General features: G+C 41.4%; 1 protein-coding gene across 2 annotated transcripts in view; it reads right to left on the reverse strand.

Moving 5' to 3' along the window:
• FBLN1 (fibulin 1) overlaps positions 1–17,722 on the reverse strand; it is a 72,886-nt gene extending 55,164 nt beyond the window's left edge. Inside the window, exons 1-2 of one of the 2 annotated variants that reach the window (XM_040061929.2) lie at positions 17,080–17,717; positions 2,241–2,340 (exon numbers count right to left, since the gene is read on the reverse strand). In XM_040061929.2, coding sequence (XP_039917863.1) covers positions 2,241–2,340; positions 17,080–17,155 — 176 coding nt within the window. In that variant the 5' untranslated portion in view covers positions 17,156–17,717. Of the gene's footprint in view, positions 1–2,240; positions 2,341–17,079 lie in introns of both variants that reach the window. The other variant, XM_040061930.2, reaches the window with a different exon arrangement.
• Positions 17,723–23,382: the final 5,660 nt, after the last annotated feature.

The following is a 23,382-nucleotide window of genomic DNA, read 5'->3' on the forward strand; positions in this document are numbered from 1 at the left end:
GATCCCAGGTGGAGTTTAAACAGCCACAGGAATGCTGACTTGTGGCTCCCAGCAGCTCCCACTTCATGCAGGAGTCTAAGCAGGAACCAAGTCCTTTTGAAAATCTGTGACCAATAAGGCATCCTGTTTCTCAATCCTCTATTCTCACCTGCCTAGACCTCAGCAAGGGCAACGAACCCAGGTCTGTTCCTGTCTTTGTGCAGCAGTAATAAATGTAGAACATCAGTGTCATTACCCTAATGTGCCTGCAAAAAGAATCATGCTTCCTCAATGCTCATTCCTGCTCCAGTTACACCAGCAATTATGAGCAGAATTTGGCCCTGACCTTGTGTCTGAAATGGCATCCTAAAGTGATTTTTCTGTACCCCTCAGGGATGTGCCCGTTTGCAATCATAACTGGAGTAAAATAATATTGATGTTAAAATAAGGTGCCAATTTCACTTGGTCATTTTTAGAATGAAACCAAGCTTCAGGGAGAGCATGCAGTTGTGAATAAATGCAACCGAACTCAGTTTAACAACTCAGGGTTTTGTCAAGACGTGCTCATACCTCTCACAGAATACATGCCTTTTATTTCCCTAGGATAATTTTCTTAACTACATCTCAGTTATGCACAAAAGCTAGATGAAGTATTAGTGAGCTTTCTTCCAGTTCCTATGAAGTCCTAGTGAGTCTCTAAAATGAAAATCTTTTGAAGAATAAATTATTTACAACAGACTCTCCACTCACATTAATCAAATGATGATTATATCATCAAGATACTCACTCCCAGATTAAGATTAACTAATAAACTTAGTTTCCTGTTTTTCCTGCCTCTGTTTTGCCCGTAATTCTTATGACACTTCAAGTATTTCCTAAATCGGCATTTTTTTTCCTATCTGTCAATTCTTCTGCATAAGAGACTGTTTTCCATGCCAGTAAAAATGCAAAAGTCAGAAAACATGGATAGACTTCCCTGGAAGACTCATTCTTTCTGTGATAAAGATCAACCCAACACTTCTACAATTACCAAGGTTAAATCACTTTGCAATCCATTTGAGTAGAGGGAAGCAAAGTAAAGTGTTTTAAATGCAAAGTTCTCTTTGAAGCTGCCTCTCAAACTACCAGTTGTTAGCTCCACTAATTAAAGGTAACAAATGCATATAACAGCAAAAATAATGCAAGCTATCATTGGCATAAAAAATAAAAATACCAAAACAGCACACAAGAGATGCAGTAGAATCAAAATCTTAATTAAACATTTGCCTCCATTATTTCACTTAGTAGCTTACCAAACAGAAATATCCTATCAATTCTCAGTAGGATTAAGAAATCTGTATATTCACTGAAGGGTTCTATGTTCTACAGTCAGATACATTTCATTGTTCTACAGATACATTTCATAGCATCATAGAAAAACAAAATGGTTTGAGTTGGAGGGGACCTTAAAGCTCATCTCATCCACCCATCCTGCCATAGGCAGAGACACCTTCCACTATCCCAGGTTGCTCCAGGCTCTGTCCAACCTAGCATTGGATGCTTCCAGGGATGGGGCAGCCACAGCTTCTCTGGAAAACCTGTGCCAGGGCCTGACCACCCTCACAGGGAAGAATTTCTTCCTAACATCTAATCTAAACCTACTCTCTGTCAGCGTGAAGCCCTTGTAAATAGTCTCTCTCCATCTTTCTTACAGGCTCCTTTCCTAAGCTGGACTAACTAGGAATCTCCTTGGATCGCTCTGTGGGGGAACTTAAAGCTAAAGTCAACTAAGGGCTGTAGAACAATCACCTGTGTAGCACCACAGAAGGCTGCCTCACATCCATACACACAGATGTACTTACTCAAACCATAGATTAGTCATGTGCAGGATCTGCTGTGTGTGTTTATAAACGTTTGCCCAGAAATGTGGCCAGACTCACAACAAGCTTGGTGACATGAGTGCAGCCACACTGAGATGTCCTGACTGCAGGCAGAGCCCAAGCCCCATGAGCAGAGGGCTCAAAACCTCTCAGTAAGAGACAGTACATGCCACATGGGTTAGGGCTGGGTGAATCAACACTAGACTGACAGCAAAAATTAAAAGGACTTGATGGATGAAAAGTCAGGACTCAGCAGGTACTCCCCAAGGCTACACATGGAGCTGGAAAGCTGGGATATGAATTGGGTGCTTCATCTTGTAAGTTAGCTTTAATGCCTGCCATTCCCATGGTTTCACATCAGAGCATATACTGTGTTTTAATATATAGTATGTAACTATGTACCTGCATTCTCTAGACTCGGATATTAACGGCAGAGAAGCACATATTCTGTTTTTATTTGCCCATTCAACACCCTTGTCACAGCATTCTTCCACTGACAGATCTGCAGAAATGAAGAAAGAGAGATAAACACAATATATTTAATACAACCTTAATAAATGGTATTGCATCTGCCAGTTAAAAAAAAAAACCCAACCAAACACAAGCAAGTCAGTTTTTCCCTCCCTGACATACACACAGAACAGGGCACCCATACAAAAAGCAGCCATGGCCAAACAAAGCACCTGTCAGCACCTTGCAATAAAGCCCAGTGCTGGAGGTTTTCCTTCCTTGGTGAAGCAAAATGCATTTTCTCATAACCTTCCACACAAAGACACAGCCTAGGGACTAATACACTGGCAGAAACCAGTTCAGATAGTCTTGCCAAATAAAAGGATATTTGGGATTGCACTCCTTTATAATCAAAAGCAGCAGTAGCAACAAGAAACCTTTTAAAATCCTGAAGAATACAGGGTAAATCAAATACCTGATATGAAAAACAGATGAATCTCATTACAAGCAAATTTGCAGAACTTTTTTTTTTTTTTCTTGAGGTTATTATCCAGTTAATCTGTTTTCAATTTTTTACTCAGAAGTATGTCTGTAAATGCAAAAGTACTGTAGAAAGGAACAAAAAGGTATATGGTATTTTGATCACTTAACATGTGAAAGAAAAATTAATCCTGTTACCAACTTATACCAACACTGAAACTAAGGGGAAAACCACGGCGAAGACAATTATTTGTGTAGAGTATATTTTTGCAAGCTTCTAATTTAATAAAACTGAATACTGTTAATGAACTGAAAAGCACTACAAGTTTGCTTCATATTCCAAGTGCAAAAGTTCGCTGCACAGCAGGTATATCAGAACTTGGAATAAAACTTGAGTCACACTTTTCTATTAATTATCTTGTAGTCTGAACAGTTCCTTGTGTAACAAATATGCAAACTTCATAAAAACCCTAACTGGTTATCCAGAGGGACAACTTTCTAATGATTTCTCTCTGTTTCCTAAGTTTTTTGACTGATGGCCCTGACAGGTTTCACCCACGAGTGCTGAGGGAGCTGGATGATATTGCCAGGCTACATACGATGATCTTGAAGCTCAAGGGGAATGAGAGGAGTTCCTGAAGGATGAAAGAGAACAAGAGTCTCCCTAACTTCAAGAAGGACAAGAGAGATCTGGGAAGCTACAGGCTGGTCAACCTCTTGTAGAATCATTCAGGTTGGAAAAGACATCTGAGATCATCAAGCCCAGCCTGTGCCCAATCCCCACCCTGTCAGCCAGACCAGGGCACTGAGTGCCATGTCCAGGCGTTCCTTGGACACCTCCAGGGATGGGAACTCCACCACCTCCCTGGGCAGACTCTGCCAATGCCTGATCAATTTCTCAGTGAATTCCTCCAGATGTCCAACTTGAACAACCCCTGGAACAACTTCAAGCCATTTGGCCTTCTCCTGTCCCTTGTTCCTGGGAGCAGAGCCTTAACCCTCACCTGGCTGCACCCTCCCGAAAGGAAGCTGTAGAAAGTGAGAAGGTTCCCCTTGAGCCTCCTTTTCTGCAGGCTGAGCGCCCCCCAGCTCCCTCAGGTGCTCCTGATGCTCCAGAACCTTCCCCAGCTCCATTCCCTTCTCTGGACATGCTCCAACACCCAATGTCTTTCTTGTAGTGAGGGACCCAGAAATGGACACAGGACTCAAGGTGTACCCCCTCTCAGTGCCAAGTACTGGGGGAAAATCACTGCCTTGGCCCTGTTGGTCAAACTGTTAGGTCATACAGGCCAGGATGCCATTGGCTTTTTGCCCATCTGGCACACTCTTCTCATTCTCTGGGAAGGTGATGGAGTAAATCCTTCCGGAAACAATGTCCAGACACGACAGGCAGAAGTCAGCCTGGATTTATGAAGAGTGCATTAAGCATGATGATTAAGCATATGATTAGTTAATTATCTCACAGCCTTTAACGAGGAGGTGGCTAGTTTAGCAGATGAGGAAGTTGATGTTGTTTCCCAGGACATCTGTAAGGCTTTCAACACCATCTCCTATAACATCATCGCAGACAAGCCGAAAATGGATACTTTAGGCAAGCAGACAGTGAGGTGGCCATGGGGAAGCAGTGCACCCTCCACCAGCTCACAGATCACACAAGTCTGGCAGAAGTGGCTGATGCACCAGAGGGTCGTGCTGCCATCCAGAGGAACCTCAATGAGTGGGAGAAATGGGCCAACACGAACATCAGGAAGCTCTGCAAAGGGAAATGCAAAGCCCTGCTTCTGGGAAGGAATAAGGCCTATGTATCAGTGCACACTGAAGACCTGCCAGCTGTAGAACAGCTCTCCAAAGAAGGACTTTGGTGCCCTGGTGGACTCAAACTGTAAGCCAGCAATGCACTTTCCCAGCAACAGAGGCCCTCACCACCTTAGTCTGCATTAGAGATCATTGGCAGCACACAGAGGGATGTGATCCTTCCCCTCTGCAGGGGGCTGATGAAACCACATCTGAAGCGCTGTGTCCACTGCTGGGGTTCTCAGTTCAAGAAAGACAAGGACTTGCTGTACTGAGTCCAGTGCAGGGCCTCCAAGATGCTCTGTGCACTGGAATACCTTTGATATGGGGGGAGACAAGAAGAGCTGGGACTCCAGTCCAGAGAACAGAAGGCTTAGGGGCGGATCTGATGGGTTTTCATAAATACCTGAGAGGAAGAGATTAAGAAGGAACCAGACTCCTCTCCACAGTGTTCACTGACAGGACAAGAGACCCTTGACACAAATTATACCATATGAAGTTCTATCTGAACACAAGAAAACACTCCCTTAATGTGAGAGTGCCTAAACTCTGTAGGATTTCAAGAAGTCCTTTCCAATCTAAATGATCCTGTAACTGATTAATTAATGAAAAGTAAGTAAGATCTTTCCATCTGCTTGTTGCACAGAGGAAGACAAATCTCATGTACTTGTTTTTTATGGAGAAGATAAAGTACAGAAGGACAAAATGACTTGCCATATTACACATCAAGCTGGTGGCAGAATAGGGAGCACACATGATTGGCTCACCCTTATTTTTGGTCCGAGCACATATGAAATGAACACATTTCAACAGGCAGCCACATTATGTTCAAGACTACATCTTCACAAATTACTTTCTGCAGAGTTTTGTAAGGACAGGCATCTGTTTCCTCTGGCTACACACTAATTAAGAAGCCATCGTTCTCAGGTGCTCCTGATGCAGGGCCGTTACAGCCACCTTCCATCTGTCTACATTTCCACTTCCTAACTTGTTGCAGCTATTAAGATTAGCTGAAATATTTAAACTGTTCTTGATCACTCTTACTTTGACACACATCAGAGAGAGTTTGTATCTGCTCAGCTGGTGGATATTCACGTGTGAGGAAGGCAAAAGCAGCTGAAAGCACATAGAGAAGGTAATTGCCTCCAGTAATTCAGGGGTTCTTTTGCAGGGAACAACCTATATTCCCAAATAGTGATTATAATTCAAAGCAAATATTAAAGAGTTGAATGAGATTGTAGGATGCATCAGTCATTTTGAGGTGGGTACTCTTAACACAGTTATCAATTCTACAGTGCAAAGCTCTGTAGTACTGCACAGGATTCTGGCTTTCCCTGCTTAGGAAATATTGCATCAAAATAAAAAATGTGTAAAGAAAAATTAGGAAGATGATCAGGGGAATCAAAGTCCTGCTAAATGAGGAGAAACTAGTAAAACCAGACCATTTTAGGAATAGATAAGTAAAACCTGTCAAAGAACATGGTTCCTGTCAACAAGTATCGCAGTATTACAGTAAACAACAATCAAAATGATGGGACGAAGTAAACCAAATACGTTTTAGTAAGAAAATCATTATACTTGTAAACAGAATTACATTTAAATGATAGCGCATAACGGTGCTCTGTACTCTATGACCCAGGTCATTCTTCTAGTCTTACCCAAAATAATGGTCAAGATTCTGTCATTACCAAGTCAAAGCAATATTTCTCTTGAATCCCTCAGTGTGTCCAGAATTCATGCCAGTGATTGAAAGCTAAGTGCAATTTTTAATGCTTTGGATTAAACCAGTCTAGTAAATAACTCTCTGCCTGAAACCCATGCATTTGTGTCTAAACTCTTCTTTGGGAATAGGGACCCTGTCTGGGGCCCTCCAGCTGACAAACATCATATGCATCAAATTTCATACAAAGGATTACGAATAACCTTATTCTTAGTGCTGCTGTCTGCAATCAATCTTAAGTGTGTTGAAAAACGACACATTTAACTGAAATGCAGATCTGGCTGTAGATTTTTGCAGGGCTTTGTACAAATGAGTCTTCAGCCAAGTTCCTCCCCAGAAGGACAATCCCTGGCTCTGGACACCAGCTCTTCCCTCCAAGCCCTGGCAACACACCTCTACTCCAACCAAATAACCCAAGAATTCAAAGCAGGCCAAGCTAAGCAAGCTTGTCTGAAGGAGTGCATCCAGACAAAGAAGGATCATGGAGAGTTTGTTGAAGCGTGGTCCAATCCCATTGTTTTGGTGACATCACAATTCATATCCTCTAAAGGTCCTGCCAAACATCTCCTGAGAATAGAGGGAAGTGAAAAACAAGCAGTAAAAAAAGCACTCCACCCTCAAGGCCATTCTTCTAAAACGTAACAATTAAACAGTGAAAAACATTTTCGCTTGGCTTTGCAGTTTGGTCTAAAAATGGTAATTCACAGGCAAATCCCTACTCTTTCAAAATCTCAAAGTTCATGTATCACATATTGAGTGTCAACTTCTGATTGCACTAGAAGTGATTCTATTTGGGCATTAAGAGCTGCTAATGAGTATTTAGAAACAGGACAGCCTTACCACCTCCCAGCTGCAGCTTTGTTGCCGATTCAACTGTGCACACGTGCACATTCATGTGGTTCCCAGTTGGAAATCTCTGAGCAAAAAGTTCATACTGAGGCCATTTGTGCCTTCTTACACCCTCTCCAGGGGACCAACAGCTGTAGCCTCTCTGCACCCTCTCCTAACTCTGAGTTGGTACTGCAGGGTGGGCAAAGAATCAGTGGGAAGCAGAAGGTAGAAATTACTCTGATTATGACATCTCAAGGAATCTGACTGAAAAGCGGGCTTTTTTCTTGACTGTAACCACATCTCTCTCACTTCAGCTGGGGTCTCCTGGCACACCTCACAGCTGCAATGTCAATGATGATCAAGTTGGAATAACAGTACTGCTCCACTGAACCTGGTGCTCCTTCAACAATTTTTCCAAGTGCACAATGTTTCATGCAAATCAGCCAGAGAAATCTCAGGCATCCTAAAGACAAACCCCTTATGGGAAATGCTGATGACATCATCTGTGTTCAGATTAAATGTGCCCTTTTATTTGGCAGGAGAAACCCTACAGGAAAGTTGTAACATGCGAGAATACAGCTTCAGATCCATTTTGCAAAACAGGAATGCTGGTTCAGCTTTCTGGTATCACAAGACAGAAAAATATGAGGATAAACCAAAGCTCTATTAATAGGGGAGCATGGTAACTTCCTTATCATCAGATACGGTAATTTTGCATGCTGATTCATTCAGAAAATCCCAGGTTTATTTTGGATAAAATCCAATGCAGCTTTATCACTACTTCGTTCCTGTACAAAAGCATGTGCAGCAGGGCATCCAAAAGAACTTGAGCTCTATTAGTATGGTAACAGCAAGGATGCCTGTCCTAATAGATACCTGGTTTATGTTGTATTCTGAGAGATTTCAGGAATCTCGGGAAGGAGACAGCAGAAACACAGTAGGAACTAAGTAATCTAATTTTACAAAAGATGTAACGAAGAAAATCTATCAGACAGGGCATAATTAAGGTCAAAAATATTCAAACATTATGTGCACACGATGCATTCATGTGCTAGTTCTGAACTATGTTTACACAGACATGTGTACAAGCAAAGGTTGTTTTTTAAAAAAAGGTATTTTGCTAATTTTAACAGGATTGCCAAAACTTGTGGGAGATCAAAGCAAGAAATGAGGTTAATATCTGCATAACCTTAGACTTCTATGATATAATAATTGTTTATTCAGCTGCTGCAAGTGGATATTTTCTGCAAAAGAAAGATAAGCTGAAGAACGGTACCCAAAAGCATGATTCCTGGAATGAGAAACCCTGAAATGTTTCTTGTGCAAATGATAAGCAGCAGTAAAAAGAACTGGATAAATTTCATAGCTGTGGCATTCCAGCTAGACCAAAAAGGCAGATTTTTTTTTTAGGTAACAATCTACAGTAGCAGCTATTCTGCACAGTTGCCTCTAATGGAAAGGTCTATACACAGTCCAGGACTGGATAGCTGCTCATTACTGGGCACTGATCTATGGAACAGTTATCAACCTGGCGGTGAAACCAAACCAAAGGGACACCTGAGCCTAGGTGGGCTCACCAAGCCAGTGCCAGGTAGGATTGCCCATCCTTCAGGGCAGTCAATAATGAGGCTCTCAAACTCCTTGGTTTCCCAGTGCACATAACCAGCTGTAGTTGGGTATGGATTTGGAAGTGAATCCAGGTCAAGGGGTCAAAATCACACTTCTTATTAAGAAGTTTATAATCCCTTAAGAACATGAATTGATTATGTTTGCAAAATGTGGTGCAGATCTTGCCGTTCACTCAATTTACTCGGTAAGAGGCTCAGCACAATGGAATGTGAGAATACAAAACATGACCATTGCTTCTCAGCATATGAGGATACAGGCAACAGACTCTGTGAGAGCTCAGCACTAATCCAACATGTTTCAGTAACAGTATGTCATGCAGAATTTTCGGAACTCGTGATTACAACAGGCACACACTGGTTTAGGTTTCCAGTAAGAAAACCACTTTCAACAGTCAGTGTACCTTTCTGATAAAACCTCTCTTATCCTGCCCAGAAAACTCTCTCACTAGTGAGGCTCATCCATCTAGCTGCCAGCTGGAAAAAACTCCAAATCTACTTAGAGAATCTGATCCTCAGAATGACAGACTGGCCAGCCATAATACTGAGTCACATTCCTTGTCTTCCAATCTCCCTTCACATCTGCATTCTCACAAAACTACAGCAACTGCATACCCCTTTAACCAAGGCTCCCCTTTGTCCAATGTTCAGGGTAAACAAAGTATGCTTGGCCTGATCTACTACACCAAATGTATTCCTCCTGAACAATGACACCTGGCTGTTATCAGGTGGACAAAGTCAACTGCTTTTGTAGCAGGACAGCAGTTAAGTGCTGGCAGCTGGGATTTGTACTCTTGATTTTTTTGCCCTTCTTACAACAAACTGTGGAAATGCTGTCTCTGGCAATGCAAACACACTCTGACTGACCACTTAAGGTATTGAATAGACCTGGAGACATGTTTAGACAAGAGGGAAGCCAGCTGACTTCAAAGGTCCAACTGGTGATAGACTAACATGACAAATACAGCTTTGCTGCATCTTCATAGAGTGTAAACCTAGGGATTGGCACAGAGTAGGGGAAAGGGTGAAGGAGACCTGAAACCATGAAAGGAAAAGATGTACAACAGAATCTGGCCCCATGGTTCTGTTAAACAAACAGTTTGAACTGGAAGTAAAGGAGAAATTACCATGCAGGAGAGCATTGCCATTCTTCATCTGACACAACGTGAGTAAGTGATGAATCTCTTCAGAATGGAGCTGGAATGAAAATGCCCCTCTTCCATTTTGTATGAAAAGAAAGAAGCAAACTGAATAGGAGCTTTTCTTTTTCTGCAGAGAAGTGCTGGTTCACCTTAAGACTGTTCATCAAATACACCAATATGCTGATGAGGTACAGTGAACAGACACAGCTGAACAGTGGCACTGGTAATCTTTGGACAGTAAGATATTCTTAGTCCTTTCACTCAGTTGTTCTTAAAGACTATGACAGCCTGAACTGCATAATAAAAGCATAAAACTTGGAGCTAGGACACCCTCTCTCCTAACACCCACAGCAGAAGGGGTCAGGAGGAATCATCCAGTGCATATGTTGTAGGATGCAAGGCTGGGCTCCTCCCCAGCTGTGCCCTTCCTGCCCTGCTCTAATCCCCCAAAGAGGATCCATGACTTTGAGCTTCTCTCCTTCAAGTGTGAGGGGTCATACTGGAGCTTTATGGGCTGATAGACAATCACTCACAATTAACATGCATCCTCTCTAAACACGTTTAAGGGGTTTGAACCTTTACTTTCAGATGGATTCTCAGATGAGGGTGATTATTTCAGGACAGCTGAAAACACTGTTAGCAGAGTAACTAAAGCAGCAGCACCCTAAAGGAAATGCCTGGTATGTTAGTGTGTTTTGTGGTTGGTTTGAAAACAGCCAACATTTTACTGGAAATTTTTTAGTTCTGGAGAACACTCATTTATAGGGAATGTGACTCTGGTAGCAGCAGCAATGGCTATCACACAGCTAGGGGGATTTTTCAGATACAGCCAAAACTCATTTTATAACTTATCTGTGTGCAGTTTATAAAACAAGTTCTTAAAACCTTCCATGGCAATAGCTGGTGAGGAGGACTGGCTTCATGGAGGCAATGTTATGCTGCAATATCCATTATGTCCTTAGTGGGGGAAGCACATGCTTTACTGCAGGGTTTTTGTTATGTCTCAGGTCTAAAAAAAATCTTTCTGAAAGTAGGCAACTGGCTACTAAAAATTAGAAAAGACAACTCCATCTATTGCAGGAATAAGGCATCTTATTTATATCTGTATCTCAAAACCACAGAAAATATAATGATATAGAAGGCCTTGGGAAGGTCTCTTGTCTTACTACTTTCAGGGAGACCTAATAAAATTCAGCCAGTTGTGGGCAGAGTTCTGTTGTTCAAAATCAATATCAAGTGAGGCTGATTCCCAAACTTGTCTAGGCAATGTGCTCTTGTACTCATACAAGATCTCATATATTCAGCAACAACAGAATTTTTTTAATAATATATTACTTCACTGTTCACTCCAAAAGTCCATTTTAATTAATTCTTTTATTACTACCTCTCGTACACCCAACCTCTGTGAACCTGAAGAGTGCTGCTCCCTAAGAATGCCTTTTCTGGGAACAAATTAACACCAATTTTTTTCATCTTTCCGGATAGGTTATTTGCCGGGGTTCCATGAGGAGGCTGAAGATCAAAATATATTAAGACTAGAAGAATAAAGGCTGAAAATTTCTAGAAGATACCAAAGTATTGAGAGAAACTTGGAGTCCACTGAATCGGCATTGCGTAAACAGCTTAGTTAGTACACGTAGTTTCTATCCCAGACTTTACATACCCCAAAGAACATGAAAAAAGATGGTGCATTCACGGCTCTGATGGACACAGGTGGACTGAAGAATCCACACTCACCAAGATTACATGGAAGGACGTACAAAAAACCTCATAACTGAAAGAACTGCAGCTGCTTTGCCTGACCAACACACACTAAACTTTGCCCTCCACTCTTCCCCGCGTGAGAAAACCATGCCAATAGTGAAATAACTTCACAGGATGATGATAGGAAAAGTGCCACATAAGGCTTTCTCATTTAAGAGCAAATTTTAATCTTCTCTTGATTTCTCATTTCAAATAATGAAAAACTGTGTGATTAGAAAGTTTTATTTAGGGTATTAAAGTTAACCTAGTGCTAGTCCTGCTCATTTGTATAAAGGCCATGACCCAAAATGTACTGCAGTAAATGACAGTCTTTAGGTAGACCTTAAAGAGCTTTGGATTGAGTCCAAGTACACGTGTATATCCAAAATAAAGCTACTTGAATAAGAAGGATATGAGAATGTGACAGAGCAGCACATCTCAGAATACAGAACATATATGCTCAAGCATTTCTATTGCTTTAAAATTATTTCTATTGCTATTCCTGTAAAATGATTACAGGAAAAATATTTTCATGCTGGGATTTCTGTATTTTCATCTGATAGAAAATCAACAATGATAACTATGCTTTTATATACTGCTAAAGGAAAATGTATCTACTCTGCAGGCAGCAGGTTTATTGCTGAATATAGAAAAACTATGGACAATGATGAAAGATTCTGATATTCTAGTATTGCCATATTTAAAGAACAGTCAGGAAACACTAAGCAGATGGCATAAAATTATAGCACAGTGGGTCAAGGTTCGAGTATGGAAGGAACCACAGACTTTACAGAGCAGAAAGAAAATACAGATTTTTTTTTATTATTTTTTTTTTCCATATAATTATATAGCAATGCTTTAGGGAAGGTTTTAGACAAAACCTTTTAGAGAAAACATGACTAAAACTCTTACGTGAGACTTTCCTCATTTTGAAATTATCTATACTGAGCCACAAATCAATATCTAGCTCTCCCAGATCCTCTGCCTAACAATTTATTGTAAAAGGACTCAGTACCTGAAATTTAGTCAGTGACAAGAGGACAAGAGCAAAGATGGAAGGTGGCAGTATTTCCAACGGATGTACTGCAAGTAGCATTTACATATTATATCCTTCCAAAGCTTCATAAATTCTTGGAAACACCCTAAAAAGCTGGAATATACCATATGATGTATTTCTACGTCTGTACACTTCAGCACTAAAAAAAAAGATATTTTCTGATATTGCTTTTGTTATTACTAAGATTAAAGTCTCAATCCAGATTTTGACTAGATTTAAAAATGAACCATTTATTGGGGATCATACTGCACCTTTGTGCACCATCACTCATTTGTGGTGCTACCATAACCCAGAAAACAATGCACTTCCTACACCTGTGTACTCAGTATCCAAAACTACATCAGCTTTCTTTGAATGAAAATGTAACAGTAATTTGATTAACTGAAAGGAGTATGAATGAAAATCCCTGAGAATCTTGACATTTATTTTCTTCTTAGGATACAGCAGTAAATACTTCAAATCCAAAAGGCAATTTCTCAGAACTTTAAAGTCTGAAGTAGGTTATAATAGGTACAAATCAGAGATTCAAAGTACTCCTTAGTGCTGGGGGAAAATAGAAATATTGCTTGCTTTAAAACGTGAACAGAACAAACTTCACGAGCTGCCTAAGCCAAAGATTTGTTGGTATATTGAAGAGAGTAAAAGCATGAGAGATGCTTAAGACATGCTGCATCCTGTTGATCACTTTCAACACAACTTGTCCTGGACTGTCCTGTGTCTTACCAGAGGACAGGCAGCCTTGCCAAGTCTGATAAACATGCAGGTGACTGTCACAATTTTCCCCTCACTGTACACTGTCACTGTAAATCACCCAGTTTATCATCTTAGTAGGTCCTTGTCTATTCCTTCTCCACTTACCTGACATTATTCTGAGCATTTCTAAGCTAATTTTTATTCACAAAACACTATGGCCAGTAATTCTACCCATTTTTCCAGAACTCTTCATGGATCTGTACTGACTTTTTCTCTCCTTTTTAGGCATTTTGCTTGTGTGGTTTCTTCCTACGTTTTTTCTCTTGCTCCTTCATGGATTTCTTTGCAAGCAACCTTTCTGTTCTTTCTTACCTTGAAATCTTCTCAACTTTCTGCTTCTACTTCTACATCTTATCTTGGAACAATGCTGTCCAACCTCCCAATTTAACTGTGTGATGACTTAACGATTAAAATCTCACCCCCGGCCTATCTCCTTCCACTGAACCTACACAAAACCACAAGTGCCTAACATTTCCAGAGTGCTTATAAAAGCTTCTGCCTATTTTGGCTACAATTACCTGCTTACTTTGTTATTTCTTGACTTGACTAACTTTCTTTGCTTCCTGTAACTGTCAACCATCACTTTCTTCTACACTTTCACAAAAGCTTTTGTTCATTTATCTCTTTCCTACTAACCCACTCTATGCTACCATTAAAATTCTTGCCTGTGCCCTGAAGTTGTTTTATTTGGATTTCAGCTCTCTCTTTCTTGACCTTCTCTGTTTCATCTTTCATTCTCTACAGATATTTTACTAAATCAAGTAAACCTAGATTCTCTGCTTACCGAATTCATTTTACCACCTACTTCTTTAGAAGCATCCATAACTCAAAAACCAAACTCAAAATCTTTCATGGTCCCAGTTAACTATTTCAGTCAAGGCCCAGAGGGCTAAAGCCCATCTTTCATTTCAGAAAATAGGAATAGAAGTATTGTAGAACAAGCTGGTCTTAACACAACTATTTATTGAAAACACATGTAAAGTTGATATGAAACTTGCAGAATGGGCTAAAGCAGGATGACAAATAAATAACTTTTGAAAATGCACTGACCTACTCTCAGATAATGCCTGAAACCTAACAGAACAATATAAATATACTGCAGTAACTTGATAAGCTGGTTTATGGGGGTTTCTCTTGGATTTCACTAACACGTCTGCTTTCAATTACACAGATGAAAAACAAAGAGCTTTAACATCTTGCTCTTCTCCTGATTGCAATAAAATGTCATTTCTGAAAACAGCCTCTTAAAACAAAACTCAACTCAAACCTAATTTAGAGGTAGCATTCATATTTTAGAACTGGTAGTATGTGATTTTTTGGGGCAGATTTTTGATAGCATGCAAGAAAGCACAGATTTAGCCTTTCATGTGTCCTACCTCCACCCATATACTCCTTATAAATGTACTGTTATAAAAGCACATGTAAAAATCATAATCTTAAAATAAAACTCATTCCACAAAGTCAGTGGAACATTTTTTTTATTACAACGGTAAGCTTCCCCTGAATAGACATGTTTCCAGATGTTTAGTGAGTTAAAACTGTGCCTGTAGTACCAAGATGTGCCAAACAGAGCTACAGGATGAACTATTAATATGCTGACTGGCCATGGTGATGTAATCCATCTTCTTTGGTTTATAGCAGTTGATACGTGTTAAATAATGCCATGTTTACAGTAAAACAAAGCTGCATCACGAAATGCTTTAAGGTTTTAAGATCCTTACTCTTGCAAAGAATGATGAACATACCTATATTCATGTGCACTGGGCAGTTCCCCTGAAGGCAGTCCCTTCAGTTTCTTCAGAATGAAGACTTTAAGAGCTACTGATGATTTGATGGTTCATTAGTAAGGAAAGCAATTAAGAAAAGTGATGGTAACGAATTTAGATGAAAACTGTATTTCTTCAATATGCTGTCCTAGTAACTTGTCAATTGTATCACTAAAGCATGGAAGAGCTCCTCTCTGCTCCAAGGCCCCTTATTCTAGACCTGCAGGGGAGCACAGGCTCTGTCCCAAAGACTTCAACAACATGACCTCACCATATAATTACTTCACTGACCTCCAAAATACAGATTATTATTCAATATTCCACGCTTATTTCACCCAAGTGAAGTCAACTCTTTAAATGCTGATCTCCTAAACAAGGATCCTCACCTTCTTTCAGACATTTAAATCAAATTTTATCCAGTGTACTGTTAAGTTTTAAGAAATAGAAATTCTCAGACAAATTAGAGTATGGATTCTAATTTGGGAATAAATACCTGATACATATTTTACTGCCAATTTTTGTGTTAAAAAACTTCAAAAGGCTGAATTTACAGATCTAATGACTTCCCAGTTTTCTAAAAAGTTATCCAGTAACTAAGGTTAAATGTACAGAGGTTACAAAGTGATTTTTTTCATGTCCTACAATAATATTGAATGCTTAAAATTACTATGTCTGCTCACTGTGATACATCAAAGCCAGAGTTTTGCTGATGCATTCTGTTGTCTAAGGCAAAATAGGAGCTATATTGGTTCTGGAGGTGAATGCTGCTCTTCTGACCATATTATTCCATCCCTCTTTAAAGGGAGTGCTACAACCTCTTTATCAAAAGCATGTATTTTGATGGATATCTGTGACAAGCACTCTGCTATATGAAAATCTGAGAGCTGAGACACTGTGATAGTAACAAGTTATTTACTTCACTGGCTTTTGTCTGCCTGGGCCAGAGACCATGCGTTTTCAAGTGCTTGCCCGGAGTGTAATGAAACCTCAATGGACCCCTTGGGGTTACTCTAATGGAAAAGTCACTTACCTGTTAGCTGTGATAAATTCATTATCACCACAGGACAAATACTTTCTTTGTCATCTACAAATTAGGATTTGCATGAGATTGCTACAATGCTTTAAATCAAGCTCACATCCTCTCTTCACACGGTACTAAGAGATCAGGAAAAGCGTGCGATACGGAAAAGGAGTCATGGCCCGGATCCAGATCCCTGCTTTCAAAAGCAACCACATCACACGGTATCATTCATAAACGCGCCACATTTTATCTCCAAAAAGCCCGCGTCCTTTGCTTCGCCATTCCTCCCGCTCCTCTGGGATCCCAATCAACTGCTGGTGCAGTTCCCCATGTTTTTCGGGGTGTAGCTGTGTCTCCGGCAGATCAGAGCTGACAGCTCTGCTGCCCGCCGGTTTCGGACCCATCACTTCGCGGCGCCACCGCCTCTCGCCGGGGGCGAGTGGCACCGTGCGGCGGCCGCCGCGACACGTCGCGATTCCTGCGATACCCACCGAGCTGCGCTGGATCCCGGGTGGGGCTGTCCATCGGGCGAACCCACCGACCCTTTCCCCGCGGCACGGCACGGCACGGCCCGTCCCGGCAGAGCCTCGTCCCGAACCTGCCCGGGGGCAGCGGCAGCGGCGGGGCCGGTGCGCACCACGCCTTTCTGCTCACTTGGACGCGGCAGCGGCGCTTTAAAGGCTGCCCGGAACGTCCCGGGACGCGGGGAAGAAGGGGGCCCTAAGGGGGGCCCGGCGGCCCCAAACCCCGGCAGCGCGGGGGACGCCGTGGGGAGCGCCGCAGCCCCATCGGCAGGAGCCCGCTCCCTCAGCGGGTCCCGCCCGGGCAGAGCCGGGCTGGGAGCCGCTCCCGCACTTACCTTGTCCCCGGAGCGGAGGCAGCAGCGCCAGGAGCAGGAGCAGCCGCAGCGGCCGGGCCCCGCCGAGGTTGTCCATCGGCGGGGAGCGCTCGCTGCGAGCGGGTCTCGGCTCTCCCGCGGCGTCCAGTGGGCTCCCCCTTTCCTCTCGCTGCTGTTACCCAGCCGCCTGAGACCGGTTGGAAAGGAGCTCGCAGGAACCCCCCACTCGGTGGGCTTCACAAAGATTTAATTCAGTGCTTGCCCGCTTAATTACACAGCCTGCGAGTGCTCGGCAGAACAGAGCCGTCGCCGCAGCTCGGAGGCACGAACCCTGTTGCTTCTGATACCCCGCCGCCCCCACACGCTCTAAAAGTGACTCCCTTGAGCTCGGAAAAGTGCAGATCCTCGGCGTGAACCTCGGGCCGCCGTGACTGATTCTGCGAAGGAGAAGTGCAGCGACTTCTCTCGGTTCCAAGAGAGCCACAAACAAAGGCAAGGCAAGGCAAAGCAAAGCAAAACAAAACAAAAGAAACCACCTAGCAGAGGTTTAACCTCTAAAGGGGAGATATTCAGCCCCCCTTCGAGGTCTTTCCGTGGACTTTACCCCAATACAGTTTTTGTCAATAAAATAAGATTTTAAAAAGGAGAGAGACTCTAGAATCTTTCAATGAAATTCAGTGGGGAAAATAAAAATCCCTTCTTCCCTCCCCCTCCTCTTAAGTAGTCAGGATGAGAATTTCAACCCAAATGAGGCTGCTCTGCTCTGTCTCCCCTCCCTTCTTTTTTTCTTTTTCTTTTTTTCTTTTTTTTCTTTTTAAACCTCCTTATCTTATTTAAACAGGAATACAAACACTGATTGTGGTCAAAGGACCCAGTTGGCAATATTGTTGCTGAGATCTTTAAGATAATCAGAGGGATAACATTTGCAGGCAAATGGGGATGGAAACACACAGAGAGTTCAACACCCCCTGTATACTTTGCCCTCAATTTTACACAAACAAAGAGTTGGAAGTCATCGTGCGTTTACTTGGAGGTTGTGCCACGTGGACTCTGATTGGGCTATGCCTCTTGTAACTACTCAATAATGCAACTTTTGAGTATCTCTCCTCAAAATGTCCAAACGGAAAAAGTATTTAAGGCAATAAGAGCTGAATGTGTGTTTTCTTCCGCACCAAGTTATTTGTACTTTTCTAAAACAAGAACATAAATACAGCCATAAAGCCAAGAGTCCAACTATCTCAATAGCCTATCACAAGATAGTAGTGGAAGAGCATGAATAAGAAAAACACATGATAATTTTCCCCACTGCTCTCCCAGGTGTCAGCTCCTTTGAGTTTGGAGGTTTCCTCTCTGAAATGTGGTCTATGCGTACTTAGTAACACTCAGTGAATTTTTATTCCATGAAATGAGAATACAAGAACTCTCCCCATGAGTTCTTGTTAAAGTTTATCATCCAAAATACCCTTTGGCAACCGGTTTCATGGATTTACCAGTGACTGAGTGAAGGGCTATTTCCTTTTGTTCCTTTTGAACCTGGGTCCAACACCCTTCTGGTGCTGCCTCCCACATATACTGCAGAAAGAGTTATCTAAGAACTGACCTCCATCCACACTCAAAATGCCCTTAACAACTTCCTTTGATTTCTGGGTGAGGGATTTTGTGGTTTTTTTATGGTGGGGTTTTGGTTTGTTTGGGTTTTTTTTGGTTGATTTTTGCCTTGCTATTTTATTGGGAAGGGGCAGCTGGAAAAGGCGAAAAAGGATGGATGGCTGACTTTATTGGGGGCGGGGGGGATTTAATTGGGGGATTTTCTACATAAGCATGTCTATTTCTCTCTCTTCTTTAAATGCCCTAACTCAGTTTAAAAGGATTTTACATCAGTTACAGTGAGACCTTGCCAGTGTTTCATTCCAACCTCCTAGCTACCATTTTTCACATATCAGACAGCTGGGAGAGACACCTAACAAAGATTACACCTTGTCTAAAATTCGTACCAGTTTACTGAACCAGAAGAATGCCCTCTATAGAAATTCTGGGTTCAGTTCAATATTGCCTTATTTCACTCTACATTAAAACCTCCCCTAATGGATTAAAGGTGGATAGAAAGAACTTCACCCAGCGTGCCTAAAACAGTGTAAAGTCATACATAATAGCCTGTCCACACATGGAGTTACCCTGATTAACACCATGTGTGGACATTTTTACTCCAGAGTAAGAATTCCTTGTTCCTGTTTAGTTTGCCACCACAAACTATACCAGAAATGAGGAAAATTTAAACAAAAGTTTTAGAAGTATTACTAGAAAACATCATGGCTATGGTCAGCTGCAGATCTGACAATAGGTTTTTCCTTGGTTTGGTGGTTTTTTGTTTTTTTTTTGCTTAATACACATTTCTCCTATAAATTGGCACTCTCACCTACAGTAAGATTGAGAGGCCTCGAGTACATGTGATTCCAATTACTGACCCCAAGCTTTGTAATGAGCTGAGCCATGCACTTCAGGTTCAATCCAGAGGTCCTGGGAGTCAATGGGAAGCAAGGGCTTATTAGAGGGAACATTTTGCATAACCACATTTTTTTCCTTATATCTGTTTGTAAAGGCTCTGTAATCTTTTGTGTAGCTCTAAAACAAACAAATTCTTTAATGAGGGTTTTGTTTCTACTTCAGAAGAATAAAAATCATTTGCAGAAGCTCAGATTAATGAGTAATGACAGCGTAACAAATCATTGCACAAGTCATTTCCAAGGGTCCTGTTGAGCGTAGATACACGTAAGTAGATTGGCAAAGAATTTAGAATTACTTTATCAAATCCAGCCATCTATGGTAGTAGCAGGTTCACAGATTCCATCTGGCTACTTAGGAATTCTTGAGATGGCCTGATTAAGTCTCTATAAGGGCATCAACCTCTGTCTAATGAACAAAGCTGACCCAAAGTCCCAGCTGTTGTGCCTCCCAGCTCATCTCTTTCTGCAGCTCCCAAAGCCTGATTTTTTTACCACTCCACCTATCTGTCCCAGAACCCAAGCAAAAGAAATTGCACTGTTTTTCCTGTTTTCAAGAAGAATGTTGCAAGGAAGTTACTAGACTCACCTAGAAGTTAAATCTAACTGTAGATTTCAAAGTGTAAAGGGAAACTCCTTGGGCCCTATGGCCATTGGCTCTCATTATGCGCTGCATTAAAGATCCATAAAAAGGCCTCTTTTCCTACTTAATAGGAAGAATACATCAGCGATTGGTACGGATACACAAGGATTAAGAGGATTCATGTGGATCTTACCATGTCCCACTGTAAATATAAGACCTCAAACTCGACAGTAGGTAAATCCATGACTATTGGAGTACAAATGACCTCTCAGCTTAGCTCCAAACATTAGTATGAGCATGGTACAACTGACATGTGGCTTCTTTGCTGCCTGGAGCAGGAAAAGAAAAAGAAAGAGCAAAGTTTTCAGAGATGGATGCACAGTAATAACTGGTTATTTTTTGAAATGGCTACTGCTATTACAGATAACAATTGCTTGCTTATTTTGAGTCTAAATCAATGTGGTTTCATTTTTAATAGCTCTCTGGGCTTGTATTCATGTTGAAGTTGCTGTTTTGTGCATCACCACTGATGACTAAAGCCCCCTAGGGTAGTATCACTTGGGGACACTTCATATGCACTTTCCATATCCTTGACAAGGATTAATTTGGAAGAAATCAGGATGCAGGCACATCCCCATCCTCAAATCCCAAACTACAGAACATCCATACCAAATGGCTCCCAGCCTATGTAAACAAAAGGAAATGAGAGGACTGTGAGCCTCCTCTGTTGCCCTACAATTCCAAAACTGCACCTCCAAGAAGGCCCACCCAGACACCACCGCCAGGCTTGTTAATAGTGTCTTGTAGCTAAAGGCAGAGCTGGAATTCCTTCTAGAACAATTATTATGTCATTCATAGCAATCCTAAATTTAGACTCTTCTTTATATAAATTGAATTACAAAGAAATACATAAATGAGTCATATTATATATAGATGCATATGTATAATTACATGGATGCCAGTAGTCCAAGCCACTATGTCATGTGCATATAGAAGAAATACAGATGCTTTTATTCAACACAGGAAATCTACTGGGGCTCTATGTTCCAAATGCCTAAAGACAGTCAGAAGAGGCTTGGTTTATCTTAAAGAGCATTCCTTGTCAAAGACAAAACCTCTTTTCCCTCTCTGCATGGATCAGTTCAGCATTCCAGGCTGGGCTCATAACCCTAAGTCCTTTTCAACAACATTGCTTCTAAGCATGTTGAGGTTTTTCCCATTTTGGAGTTTGTATCCATTTTTTACATGTTGCCTACATTTTCTTTTCTCTCCTGATGTAGGGAAATAGATATAGCTATCTTGGACACTCAGAACAAACACTGTCCATTAATATGTATGGGGACTGCTTCTAAGACAAGGGGGGAGTTCATCTGGACATAAAGGAATGCTTTGATGATTCATGTAATTTCCCTTGTGGTATTATTTGTAGAATTCAGGAATAACTCAATTTGACATTCATGGAGCATTTCCTGCCTCTCCTTCTAGAGATGCATCCTCCCAGTTTCTCATATCTCTCTCTCACTTCCCATAAATTTCCTTTCCCCTTCTAAACTTTCTCATGTCCCCACACACTAAACTAGGCTGATGTGTGGATCTGCAAGGTGTTTTCCATGACCTGAGCCCTAGGAAGGCTGGGATCCTTTGGATAAACTGGAGAACAGTGTGAGTCATGCATACACACATAGGAGGGGACAATAGCAGCTGCTTTAGACTCTGCTTGGAGCCTCCACAAATACAACAGCAGGGATCAGTTGCTATTTTAACTGCAGTCCAAATAAATTCTCATTATAAAAAGTGGGGGAAATCCATCAACAAAGTAAATGGCTATTCTAGTAAAGGCCATTTCCCCTCCTGATAACCCTGGTAAATCTGAACTTTGTTTTGTCAAACAAAAGTAATGTCCGAGTATGTGACCCAATGATCTTTGGGCACCAGAAAATATACAAGTGAATATATGACATTTCAGTCTTGAAAAAATAAAACCCCAGACTCAGTTTACCTACTAGCTTCAAAGCAGGAATAGTCTTCTGTTTACTCATGATCACTGAAGACCTGCATCATACAGTGCTGTTTCTTCATTGTTTTATGAATTTGCTGTATTATTTACAAGTCTTTTTGCATAGTTCTAAGAAACAAGAATCCATCCTACCCATCTACAAACAGTCCTAGCCTGCCAGAAAACCTTTATCTTACCACTAGAAACTGTGATTTAAAACAGTATAATGCAAGCAGGCAGTCAGTGGGAAGAGTATGAACACTGATAAAACTCTGCAACAAATTCATGTATACTCATTTCCTTCTTCTCCTCCAGTTTCACGGACAGCCTGTTTCTTTTCCTCAGTCTCAGTTTCCTTATCAGAGGTTCTCAGACTTTATATACTCATGTACCACATCTTTTAGACTTCACAGCCGTGGGCTTAATGTCTTTGTCCCAAGAACATTCTTGGTGGCCTGATTCCACAAACACATGTTAATAATACTATTTACACGGAGTGTGGCTTGCATTTACAAAATGCTGACACAATTCTGGGCAGTGGCTATGAGAGGGTACTTGAATAAACATGAATTTAAAAGTTATAGTAGTGTAGCAAACTGTTTAGAATAAAACTATTATAAGCTTACCATATTTTCTGGCACAATTCCAGAGAAACCAGTTGATGCCTGGTATGTGTGAAATTTGTACACACCGGGTTTTAATTGGAAGGGTGAATGGGTCAGAAGATCTATGTACAGCTCTAAAATGCAAATATTGAATGAACTTGCATGTGCCCTGTGGTTCTCAGGACAACCAGTTTCACTTCTATGTACTCCATCATTAGCCACAGGCTATGTGGATGAGGAGGCTGGCTCAGAGTCTTTGGAGAGCTTGAAGTTTTGGATAATGTTGAGCTTTTCTGTCTGCCAGGGACTACTCTGTCATTCCTTTCTTAGCTCCTGGGTGAGCTCTGGAAGCAGAGGAAGCAACAGAGTTTAGGTTCCAGCTAAAAGAACTTGAAACAACTGACCCTTTCTTTTCCAGACTGCCCTTTTCTCACATTCTTATTTCTCTTGACTTTGATCTCACAATTGTTCTTTCAGATGAAGTTTGGGATTGGGTCAATGAGATATTCTGCAAGAGGGAAGAACAGCCCTCAAGTGAATGTGTGAAAATAGGACATGGCATACAGACAGATACCAGCAACTTTCACCAAAAGGAGTTAAAAAACCATCCAGGCTGCTCACAAAAATGACCCCCCACAC

The sequence above is a fragment of the Hirundo rustica genome, chromosome 4 (assembly GCF_015227805.2).
Source record: "Hirundo rustica isolate bHirRus1 chromosome 4, bHirRus1.pri.v3, whole genome shotgun sequence".
Lineage (NCBI taxonomy): Eukaryota > Metazoa > Chordata > Aves > Passeriformes > Hirundinidae > Hirundo > Hirundo rustica.